This window comes from Formica exsecta, unplaced genomic scaffold (assembly GCF_003651465.1).
Source record: "Formica exsecta isolate Colony F162 unplaced genomic scaffold, ASM365146v1 scaffold4, whole genome shotgun sequence".
Lineage (NCBI taxonomy): Eukaryota > Metazoa > Arthropoda > Insecta > Hymenoptera > Formicidae > Formica > Formica exsecta.
This window is the reverse complement of record NW_021851238.1, coordinates 660897-674534: the sequence shown is the minus strand read 5'-3', so window position 1 is coordinate 674534 and position 13638 is coordinate 660897. Positions and strand designations below refer to the sequence as shown.

The 13638-nt window shown below is 37.3% G+C and overlaps 1 protein-coding gene across 1 annotated transcript in view; it reads left to right on the top strand.

Annotated features, from left to right (window-relative positions):
* The window catches only part of LOC115239891 (uncharacterized protein DDB_G0284459), a 25598-nt gene extending 13417 nt beyond the window's left edge, over positions 1–12181 (top strand). Inside the window, exons 3-9 of the mRNA XM_029814721.1 lie at positions 2682–2818; positions 3916–4131; positions 6923–7602; positions 7738–7937; positions 8010–8175; positions 8588–9009; positions 9199–12181. Coding sequence (XP_029670581.1) covers positions 2682–2818; positions 3916–4131; positions 6923–7602; positions 7738–7937; positions 8010–8175; positions 8588–9009; positions 9199–10607 — 3230 coding nt within the window. The 3' untranslated portion in view covers positions 10608–12181. The remainder of the gene's footprint in view (positions 1–2681; positions 2819–3915; positions 4132–6922; positions 7603–7737; positions 7938–8009; positions 8176–8587; positions 9010–9198) is intronic.
* Positions 12182–13638: the final 1457 nt, after the last annotated feature.

Sequence of the window (13638 nt, the reverse complement as noted above, 5' to 3'; positions counted from 1 at the left end):
TTTCACGGCCGTAGGGTAATGCCGAAGAGGCAGTGGACGGCCTTCTATATCTGAGAATTTTAAGTCGCGCACGTAGATCGATTCTCACCGTGATTCCTCCGTGCAATACAAAACAACGACCACCTTCCACGACGAGCGAATTAAGTTGTGTGTGCGATGGATAATTCAAAGAAGTTAAATCTCTTAATATTAAAATTGAAGAGAGTTGACTATTTGAAAGTATATTATCATATAAAAGTGAAGTAATTAACTTAAAAATTGTAAGACAAAATATTTTTCTCATATTTTGCTCACACAATTGTCAATGCTAATAAAAAGCTTGTAAGAAAGTTTTGAAAGACGACTTTTAGGGATCGTTAATCAAAAATACCGAATGCAAAGAGTACTGAGCTCTGAATCGTCAAGTAAGACAAGATTTTTATTAATCTCTTTCATCTTATGTCAAACACACATTTAGTATTCGTTCTGCGATCGTAGCTGCGTGTAATTCGCAAAAGCATTTTACAGAGAGGTTCCACGAAGAAAGGGGGACCTGTCGTGAATGTCAAGAGGACCATTTTCTTTGTCTCGTCATGAGACATGTGACGAATAATCTTAAGAGTCCGAAAATTCCAGATAAAATACTCGGTAAAACGATAATATTTTTCAACATTTTTTAACATTAATATCAGTTTCATAATCGTTCTATAATCGTTTTGTTGCAATAATAAAAAATCCAAATCTAATAAAAACAGAAAATTCCATAAAAATTAGTGTGCCGGAAAAAATTACCTCGCGGCTGTTTACGACACAATACAAGAGCGTGCTGCAAATTGAAAACATTATCGATTTGTTCTCCATTCGTAATATCCATTAATACAATTAAATTAAGCATTTAAAATGCTTTTTAACATTTTCTGCTTCTCGGGAAACGTTTGATTCGAGATCTTTAAAATCTCGCTTTAAAATTAGGAAATAATTGAGAAACTGCTATTCTTACAGCATCGTAAATGTTTTACGATACCATATAACGCTATATAAACTTTACGATGATAAAAACAACTAATGTTTGATCATCATTATGTATCAGAAGCAGATGTACACGTAAATGCGTCTCGTAGCATCACAATTTCTCAATGAAAATCAGCGGCAAGGTAAAAAAAAAAACGTGGTCACGCCCTTCGAAGAAGGAAAATGTCAGGACATTCCCATTCGATCGAGATTCCGCGGGGCCGATAGACAATTGGACGAAGCAATTTATTTATACGCCGACACGGTAATAGTAACAACGGTGATTTCGTCATGAAAACAGATTTATCGTAACTGTGTGTATAGAAGGGGCGCACGCCCACATAACATTTCCCACAAACGGAATGCGAGCGCGTTCTCATAATTCATTTTTATATACATACAATGTCGGCTTGCGCAGCGTGGTTTCTTATCGATCGCGCAGCCTGGAAAAGTATAATTCCGTTATACGATCGGTTGTCGAGTCCACTATGCACATTTTCAACATCACTTTCGAGGACATCCACTTTCCGGTCCATGAAACCGCGTTCACGTAGCGCAGCCCTAATCGAGGCGCGCGAACACGTTTTTCCGCATGTATGAGCACCATATTCGAGAATCTAGAGTATCGAAAATAACGGAGCGAGGAACATAAAACGATCGTAAAAACAACGATTACAAGCATTATAAAAGTGCTTACTCTGTTACTTGCTTGCAATTATTTTAAATATTTGTTAATTAATCCGATAAAGTATGTAGCATTTATTAATTCACGCACTTCTCTTTTCTCGAGAAATACCAGCATATAAATCAAATATATTCTTAGAGCATGAATTATTGATTACATTCACGTCTATAAAGATGTGCGATCTCGGGAGATAAAATATAAAAAAGTGAAAAGAAATATCTTTACTTTAATTCATACTTCGCAAACTTTCCTTACGTCTTAGTTTCCTCAGCTTCTAGCTCTCAAAACAACCTTGAACTACTTCAAAACAATTACAAATGTGATTCAGTAACAAGGTCTACGGAGCCTAATAGGTGGAAATGGCCGCTGGAAATTCTGGTTTTTTCACTCATTTTAGATAATTAAATATTAACATAATATAATATAATATAAAATAACGAATAAACGAATGAAAGTAAAAATAATTTAAAAACTAAATTGAAAAAAGAAAAAGAGAGAGAGAGAAATAATACAAATTAAACAATAAAAGAAATAAATTGAAAAATAAAGACTAAATATTCATGATGAACATTGATTGTAAATTGATACACAATACATTATAAGCTTGTTACGTTATCACATATATGGTTCGATCGTAAATCAACGAAATATGGAAAGGAAACGATCAATAGACAGCCTTGATCCGTTTAAAAACAATTACCCAACCGAATGCACTCGCTCTCGGTGAGAGAAAATTACAACACTTATGTTAGATTCTCACAACACTTTACGTCCAAGTTTTGCAACGCCGACGCTTCTCCACGATTTACGTAATCCGCAGATACGTGATGGCCTTTTTCCTTAATGTATCGGATGGCTCATCAGAGCCATCGATACTCTTCAGGCAATTAAAGTGAATTATATTTACTTGGAACTGATTCGTGATTACTCTCTCACTCGTAACGCTCCAATGATTCTTAAATTAATGCTCTCGATAACGAGATTGGTTTTTTTTTTATATTTGTAGGAATATTATTGGTCCATGCGGTCTCCGCAGCACTCAAGACCAGACCGAAATTCAAAATTGCGACAACCTCCACGACGACAACCACGACGACAACTGAGGAGCCTCACGTGGAGGAAAATGAAAACGCAAATTCGGAGGTATATATCTAAAAAAAAAAAAAAACTACATTCATAATAGTTCACAAAGTAAGATTCTTAAATATTAATTCTTCAAATGTTAATTCTCAAATATTATCTAATAATTCTTAACAATCAAATAATTATCCATAAAGCTCGGATTTTACATGAAAATTTACGATCGACCGACTTAAATTACAATATATAATTCTAGATCAGCGATTAAAATTGGTACAAATTCAATGAACTCACTTTATGATACCATAAATGTTTTATACAAATTGTATTTCTATCTTAAAAAAACAAACAAATTAAATCAAAATTATGCCCAATCCTGATGCTAAATGTAGCAATCATATTATTCATGTAACGCATGCAAAATACAATCGTTTATCGTTGAATGTTGCAAAACTGATTCTAGTCGCTATGAGCATTACATACTAAACGAGTTCTGATTCGCAAATAAAAAGGGAACCTCGCGGATATATATACGAGACAAATGTAGCAAATGTAAATTAACCGCTAATTAAATTTTGCAAAAAAATATAGCCGCTTTATGACTAGCGTGATACGATGAATATCGTGAGTCGTGTTTTAAGTAACAAAGACATCACTGTGTAAAACTTGTATGCTCCGTAAATTCAATTTGATGATCGACTCATCAGTATCTGCATCTGCGAAGGCGCCGAAGCACTTTGATTAATTTATGTTGGCGTCAAATCGATTAACGTCAAACTCGCGCGCGCACGACAGGTTCACCTTCGCACACAAACAAGCGAATGTGACATCAACAAATCGAACTCGAGCGCTCATCCCTAAGCATTATTGCACGGCGCATAGCGGCTTCTTCGAGCGTAAAATAACTTTTCTATCAGATACTAGTCTCGGACGCTTTTCCGTCCACGGTATACGGAAATTGTTATTACGACAAAATCAAATCGATGCTCATATTTCCGACAGGAAATGAAAGCTATTTTTATGAAATGTGACATAGACATAAGTTTGTATTAAAGTTTTCAAACCTTTGAAATAAACGAGGATATGTATGTTAATTTTTTAATATTATAAAAAGAGATAGCTCGAAGTCCCCCAAAAAATTGTAACATTTATTCTTCCAGACGACAACAGTCGCAATCGAAACAAACGGAACGACCGGGCACACTTTAACAGGAATTCCACAAATCGATTACATATGGGACCCGAATCTACCGCGCGAGTTAAATGGCTATAATCTCAGTGATTATCCATTCTATAATAGTATACCCGAGGATATTGACTTCAAGTGCGACGGCTTGCACGACGGATTCTACGCCAGCGTGCCGCACAAGTGCCAGGTAATTAATTTAATGATATTTATGTTGCAGAAATAATATCTAATCGGGGCAATATCAGCGCGATATGTATCTTTGGAAACAAAAATAAAAAATATACACAACCGTAGCGCGTGCAATTTTACGTCAAAGGATGCCTATTACACCAAACGACAATATAATCGAAATTCATTTCTTAAAGCTTTATCGCTGCTACTTTGTAATTAAAAATAGACGATAAGCTAGAATTATTTGTTCGGCAAAAAAGCTGATGCTGTTGACGCTAACCACGGTGATAGGGAAGTCGGTGTCGCTTGAATAAATTTCAAAGAAAGATCTTCCGTGAACACGGCGATGTCTCCATCGCGTAATAAGCAGGTGTCAATGATCTGAGAGCATTACCTGGAGTTTATTGACGTTCCTCTAACGACGGTAAAAAAACAATAATCACGATCCGATTTGTACCAACAATGATATTTACAAAGAACTTGATTGATAAACATCGACGCGAGCAGCCATGAACGAAAGCGAGTTCTCGAACGAGATGTGAATGCAAAAAAATGCGTATCGATTGAGCACACTTTTACCAATCATCGCTGAGAGCGATCGTTTCACCGTGAATCCTGGCATGACGAGATCGACCTGAAAAACGACCGACTGAGAAATCATCGTTGCAATGATGCAAATTTATTTTGCCTCGCGTTTGAATGGAATCATTACTCTTCTGATGTAATTACCATATACACACGAACGGTAATTATTGTAACTATGTAGAGGGAAGAAGCGTAGGCGAGATCTGACGTAATGTTTATTATACAAAATCTCGAGAGAATTAACATCGCGTTTACCGTAATTTAAATCACCGCGACGCAAATTTCTATAACGATACACTCGCATAGACAATTAATGCAGGCTATTTCGATGATAACCAACGAGAATTTATATATCAAGTATAATATATATATATAATACTTGTTGTACATCCCCTAATTCGTGTCATAAAATGATCGATATTTTCGAAAATTGTCAAATAAATGGTAGGTAAGTATACCGTTATAGTATCGATTGTAAAAGCAACGAGGCAACATGAGTAGAAATCGATATCGAAAGTGAAAAATATTTTGCCGGCCGCAATAACAAGGTCGCCGTGAAAAGAAGCCGAGGAAGAGGACTTTCGTGGTTCGCTACGCTTCCTGTCCCTGACCGTTCCGCGATTCACGTGCGCGCGAAAATTCTACGATTGTGAAAGCGAAGAATTACAAAGCAGAGCCTCTTTCCGACGTACTCGGCTCGATCATCTCTTATCGATCATTTTCACGGGGCTGTAGAGCGAGTGTAGGTACCATTGTCATGCAAATATCGTAGACGAAATTTGCCGGCCAAGACGCGCTCTACGTGTGATGCCGTAGAGAAGAAAAAAAGAACGTTGAAAAGACGATTTACATTACTGTGCACCTTGCAAAGGATTTGTCGCGGAAGAGAAATTGGGAAATAAGCAATTAATTCGCCGCGGCCGGCTTCCTGCCAGGAAATCACTCGCGATCGCTTAGATTATTTTCTGATCTTTCCCCGGGCGGATTTACAATTGTAATGACCCTGGTAATTAATGCTCCCTCCCCCTCCCTTCCCCAAGCGCGATCTATACAGAACGTTAGAACGTTGTAACGTTTACGGGAACGATAATGTGTGGAGTTTGTAACTTATTAACGGAACTAAAGATGTGAAAGATTGTACGGAAAAACTCGTCAAATAAAGAAAGACGCGTTTTGAATAATTCTAACGCCAGTTATAATGCAAATAACCGTGACTTGTTTTTAGCATTTGGCATAGAGGAAGTTCTGACGAACGTTTTGCCAACTTTCCACCATAAATTCTTCACAGAGTTGAAACTGCCAAAGACCAAAATTTCTCGAAAGAATTAATGTTTCCTAAAATAAATTTCGCCGAAAAATTTTATCAAATTTGTAATAAAATGCATTCTCGCACGATAATTCAATTATAACAAACTAGAAAATAAATCGGGACAAGGATATATTTCTAGCAAAAGTTTTATATTTATATAACTACTTTTAACTATACTGAAATTATTCTACACCACGCGAAACTCATTAAACACGCGATTAGGCATTCAATGATCGTCTGACATTTACATGGCGAGTTGAGAAAGATTCATGATCTATTATTGGAGAAGATCAGCCCCTTCTTTTTACGAGAATCTCTGTGAAACGATGTCGAACACTTACCGAAAGGATGTGCTCTAAATGATTCTAGATAATTTGCCAGATAATTCTCTGGCGTTTGTGCGTGCCAGATAATACGGCGAGCCCTCGCACACACTAACGACTCTTTTTTCCCCCCGTCTTCCTCTCTCGTACCGCAGGATGCACATTTATGCGACTCGATGCAATTATTCGCCGTCGCACACATGTAGCTGCCGTGTGAAAGCTACGTGGTGGCGTACGGTAAGATCGCTCGCGTTCGTTCGCGGTGAAAAGTGTGCTAAAATCATCGCGTCGACGTTTCGTTATACAAAGAGAATGTAACAAATTGGGGGAATCGAATAAAAATGAAAAAAAAAGCGACTAAGCCTGCTCAAAAGTCTCGAAAACCTGACACGTGGCGCCAATTCGTCGCCCACTTTCACCCATCGATCGATTCGATTTCGTAAACGTCCGTTCATTCGTCATAATTTATCTCACCGGTCTTAACGATCGTCGTTATAAAAATAAATATGGCGCTAATTTTAGAAATCTGTCGATAACGACCCGCGTGTCGCGCAATTATTCTTATATCTCGCTCGAATCTCTTTTTCAAGGTCTATCATCATTGTCTCTTTGGCACTCGCTACGACTTCCTGTGCGCCAATTTCACGGCGTTCGACCAGAAGACCTTCATCTGCCACTTCGTATCCGAGGTCGATTGCGCCAACTCCAAGAAGTACTGGCACAGAAATGATGCTCTTTATCAAGCTGCCACGACTACGACCACCACTACGACTACCGTGATGCCGGTTACTGCATCGACCAGTCGACCGGCTGTACGCGACCGAATTCCACCCAGGAGAAGACCACCGGCGAGAAGAAGACCCTATGATTACTACGAGGAAGACTACTACGACGACGAATACGGTCGTCCATCGCGAGACTTTGCCGGTCGAGACGAGTACGAGTACGACGACCGGAAGTACAGGCGTGATAGAGATCGCGAGTTTAGAGACCGGGATCGCGATCGCGACTTCCGGGAGAGAGAGCCGCCATCGCGCGGCAGAGATGATAGAGATCGAGATGCCGCTAGAGACAGATACTCGAGCAGAGGCAACAGAAGAGATCCACCGAGGCCGAGGGATCCGTTGGAGGATGACTTGAGACCACGGGGAAGAAATCCGGATCAGGGTATCAGATCAACATCGAAGGAGGTAGATGATTTAGATGTGTACGATAGACGAACGGAATCGAGAAACAGAGATACCGATGATCGAAGATATTCCGATAAGAGGTGAGAGAGAACTTGTCCATCCCATCTGAAAGATCTCAGATATATATTTTAGATATGATAATATTTACATATGTTTTTTGATATCTCGTATTGTTTGAGTAACATTTACAAGATATAATATTACGTTCACGCTAGGTACAAAGATGATTACGATGATAAGGAACCTGCAGCGCCTTCGGTGAGTGCGACGTCCAACGCGGAAGGTCTGGTGAAACCAGCTGCGCCCAGCAGTTCAGTTTATGCGAGACCGAGAACGCCGCCCAAGATTAGACGACCGGTACCTATCTCGGAACAAGATAGATATGCATACAAAACCACTCCCGTACAACCAACAGGTAAAATTGATCCCTTTTCAGAAAGTAATTATTAAATCGTTGTTTTAAAAAATATTTAAATTATAATTAAAGAGGAACCACGACGACGACCGGCAGATTTGACGGAGGATGATTATTACGATTATGAGTTAGAGGATATTAGACCGATCAGGAGACCGCTCAGAAGAAGACCCTCGTACAGGGACAGAGATAGGGACAGAGATTTTTATGAAACTCGGGACAGGGACCGTCCCATCAGGTAAGGTAACGTACACACAACACCCCGATAAAATTATATACAATAAACTAAACCACTAAATACAAATCATATTCATATACATATTTAAAAAAAAAGTACTAAATTTAAGAAAATTAATCTGTCATATACTGATTAAATCGTAATATCATCAGCAATGGATCATATAATTGCATGAAAAATCTCATATCCTATCAATAATATCAAGATGGAGATTCTTAACATATAGTCGTTGATATGACATATCATACATTTCTATTATATATATAAACTTCAATATAACATTTTAAAATTATTTTTTAACAAAACACGGTTGCAAAAATCAATTTACATAAGTTTAACGCGATCATTAAACATCACATTAATCATTAATTAATTAATAATCATTGATAATAATAATTAATAATTTGTCTAGAACTCGTTATCATTCATCGCCGGAAGAAGCACGACTCAGAACGCATCAGGATCGCTCAAGAGATCGCTATTTCGATCGAGATAGGGATCGAAGTAGGGATAGATCTCCCGGAAAAGATCGCGGTTCCGAGAGATCCTCGGATCGTGATCGAGGAAAATCACAAGATTCCGAAAGAGCCTCGGATCGTGATCGAGGAAGATCGCAAGATCCCGAGAGATCCTCGGATCGCGATTCGCGCGGAAGATCGCAAGATTCCGACAGGCAAGAACGACCATATTCGCCACGGCTTCTCGACCGCGAAAAAGACGTCGAACGACTGCGATCATCCTCGAGATCGAAGGATCTATCGGACGGTACTGAAGCATCCAGAAGACCAAACTCATATGATCGAACAACCGAAAAAACTACTGCTACTACAACAACTACTACAACAACTACTACAACAACTACTACAACAACTACTACAACAACTACTACAACAACTACTACAACAACTACTACAACAACTACTACAACAACTACTACAACAACTACTACAACAACTACTACAACAACTACTACAACAACTACTACAACAACTACTACAACAACTACTACAACAACTACTACAACAACTACAACCACCTGCTTACCGGAACAGCTTATTCACAAATCTGAAGTAAACACCAAGGATACGACTGATCCATCAGAAAAACCATCGTATTCGGAACGACCATCCAGACCTACTCAGACACAAAGCGATCACGTAGCGAGCGATATTCAAGATTATCACAGAAATTTGTCTGGGCAATCTCAGAGAACCTCTCAGCAAGCAGATTATCAAGACAGAGACTTGGAGAGTAAAAACGAACAGATCCATCATCAAGTCGCATATACGGACGAATACTCGGAATATTATGACGAGCCGCTGGAAGATCCGTCCCCGTCTCCGTCTCCTCCTCCATCACGAACTGCCGTTCGAATCGTGAAGAGGCCTTTCTTGCCATCTCGAGGTGGTAATCCTAATCCGAGAGGATTGTCACCGGTTGGCTCCAAAGCGCCGCATTCGCCTAGAAGAGAGGAAGAAACAACCACTGATCATCAAAGCGCTTTACGCGAGAACCAACACAAGAGTTATTATGTACAAGAGGAACAAGAAGATAATAGAGACATCAATCATCAAGAATCACACCTGAAATCGGACAATAAACAATATGATATTTACAAAACCATTCAAAGTGATCATCAGAAGAAGCAACAGCAAGACGAATATGACAGCGCGATATTTAGACCTGTGCTACGAAGACCGATCGAAAAGCACAACGAAAAGGAGGAAGAAGAGGAGGTCTCGAGGAGTCCGGAAGATCCGTCCATTTTCTCCAAAGAATACTCTACTCAGAACCAATCCTACGATTTAAGCAATCATCAAGATGAGAGTCCAACATCCAAGTGGACGGAGAATTATTCGAGCGATAAGTACGCGAACACCGGCAACGTACAGACCGATTCTCCGATCCGTAGCAAAGTCAGAACCGGCACCGAAACCACGCCAAACATCTACAGCTCGACGTACAGAAACGAGGATATCCCGGACCACTTGCCTTCGGGACCTGGCAATAGCTACAGAGTCAAACAGAGAATCAACGAAGTAACGCATCGGCTTCAGGATATCCCCGATAGTGAATACGACGTTACTCTAAACGATGCCCTGACGCCGACCTTGATTCAAGAAGCCAATTTGCCGAGCGGATTCGTCCTACCTATTCACAGACAGCATCTGGGTAGAGACGCCGTGCTACAACCTTCCGAAAACAATTACAAACTCTCCAGGCCCATTAATCATCATCATCAGCAGCAGCAGCAGCAGCAGCAGCATCCGCATCAACAAAAATCGTTCGTTCCGAGTCCTCAATTTCTGCCGACAAACATTAACAATAACGATCGAGCCCGAACGACGTATTACAGAACACCGGAGGCTATACAAATCAGCGGGACGCAATATAGACAGCAGAGACAATGGCAAGATTACACCGTATATTGATGGAATATAACATCGTATGATGTATCGTATACGAGGGAGAGATTTGAAATTTTATCTTGCTTCACGAACGATAAACGACTAATTTATATTGCCACCGATCGACTTATCTAGGAAAGACACTTTCGTGGAAGAAACGCTACTCACTTCTTTCTTTTATGAAACTGGCTTTCCGCGGACAGACATCGCGCGTTCGATACTTAGCCTTGTTGTAATCAAAGATGATCAAAGTATCTTTCATTCCAAAGAACGCACGACACGCTCGTCTCGACGCGTCGCGCCGCTCTGAGGGTAGAAAATAATCTGTAAACGATTCAGTTAGCTATTGATAATTTGTGAATTTTATAAAATAATAAATTGTTCATTAAAATTTAAGAAAAAATAGAAATTAAATAGATCATGGTATAAATCGCAAAATGCCACGCTATTTAGAAAGGAAAACATAATTCAAATGAGAAGATTTAAAAAATGAGATATTAGTCATCCTGATACTTATCGGTACTCATGATTCACGCATATCACAATAAAAAGCAAAAGCAGGATTAATGTTCAACAATAACATCGATCATCAATTAATAACATCAATAATTTCGCTGGAGAAATTCTATATTACATGAATATTAGATCCAGTTGTAATAATGTAAATGCTGCAGGATAATGTCATATAATAAGCACTATGTTTCCTCTGAATTAGTAACGTGGATACAGAAATTAATTTAAAACATGATACAATTTAATAATAATTTTATTTGCGATAATAATGCATATTATTCATGATACTTAATCGAGATCGAAGTCTTTATTGAAATGTTAGAGGCGCTGAAAACATTTATTTCAACTTTATATTCTTCTTAATTCAAACCAACTTGTAAATAATTGTATGACACTCTATTCTATGTATATTCTCCTTATAATGCAAGTTACACTGTAATTCAAAATGCGATAAATATATTTCCCTATTAAAAATTGTATACATTAAATCCTATCGTTTGTCAAATTTCGATTGATATTATTAGCGGATAAGTCTTCCTGAGCGTGTATCTTGTCTTAAGGTTATGTCGATATTTACGTATGATATAAAAGAGTGAGAAAATATACGTACCATTGTGTTATTCATTGTGTCACACTGTCCTTCTTTATATATATGCTTTGACGCCAGCCATAATGACAATATAAAGAATGATACTTGAAAATGTTCAGTTGCAGAGAACTTTTGAAGACCTTTATTATTATAGTACAAATGACATAAATTATACAACGGAATATCTGATACTATAAGAAACATTCATAGACATTATAAGACCGAGTCGAGAAATCCTGCAATCGTAGAGACAATCAAATAATTTCATACTAAAGTTTCAAGCGACAATCATTTTTTTCCAGATAGCCTTAAATAACTGCTACTTACACTGCCTGTTAATGTGCGAGAAATATATATATATATAGACCAAAAATAATATGTCGAAGATTGATATCAGCAATAATATATAATATTTACACGAGAAATACTTCAAGATTGAATCGTTCATTGTGCCAAAAAAATGCAGTGGTTCGCGATCAACGATAAAAATTCAGTCGATAATAACATAAAATACATCACAGAATCATGATTTAAAACTTAACAGAGCCACGCATACACAAATTGTAATCGTTGTAAATATAGTTTTTCGACGAAAAGAAAACATCTGAACACACATTTCTGGCGAGGAACCAGGATATTCAACAAATATCTACTATGACTTTTTGTATAAACGTGGCTGCAATATATATAGTAACAGTTAGGATATTCAGTCAAATCATTGAAATGCATTGACCTGATAACAAATAAGCAGACAGTACTAGCCATACTTCGGATGTGATAAAAGTTAGTTGTCGCCGTACTAAAATTAATGCAATAATAATTCGCCAGTACTACTCGCCATTCTTAGATTTGTACTCGCGAACTATAAAAATATCAAATCTCGATCGAGACGGTCTGATCGATGATCAATGTCACTATACATCGAATAATTACTATGATTTAGGTTCTAGAGCATAGTTCTGTACAAAAATGAGAGAGAGTACAAGAATAGGATGCGTATACAATATATATATATATAACTCTCGAAAGTTTATTTTGTATATTAATCTTTCGCGAGCCGGAGCCCGTATGATAGACAGGTAGTGTCTTCCTACATATCACGATTAGATTAAATTATAGGAAGAAGTTGTTGGCAAGAGTACGCATTCGTGTGTGAGTAGCGAAGAGTATTTACAAACTTTATTACATCGAAGAGATTAAATGGTGCGTCGGTTCTTTTGGTATAAACGGAATCGTTTCCAAATTTCTTGCAGTTTAAAAGGTAACTCTGTCAAATTCACACGTTCATTATAATTTATCAGAATACTTTACATTACATTACCTTATATAGCAAAAAGTAAGTACTAATTTGGATTCATAAATTTAGATTCATAAATAAATTGATTTATTCCGTGATCATTGTAAATGAATGAAAGAATTACGAAAAAAAAACAAGACATTCAAAATAAGAAATTAATTGAAATATTATTGATGTATAATATTTGTATATTGATGTATAATATAATTGAAAAATGGTATTACTTGGAAAATACAAAAGATCTATTCAAAAACTGTTCATTACTTACCGTATATAAATTTAAGAATACTTTGTAGCTAAAAAATTAAACTAAACTATAATTTAAGAAAATGTCTTTTTTAATAGAAGTTTTAGAAGAATTTAAAAAAATATATATAAATTCATCCGTGCGTATCAATCACATTGCTCCATTTAAATATTTCTGTAAAGAAAAATATGTAATCTTCTATAGACGATAATGGTAATAATGACGCAATATTTAATATATGCAAAATTTCCCAAAATTTTGCATATATAATAAAGATGGTGACAAAAGAAATAATCACCGAATTATTATACACCTATATTAATATTATGTAAAGTTTACTGACCAGCTTATTAATATCAATGTAAAAAAAATTATGCTCTCAGTGAATACTTAAAATTATCGTAAATGC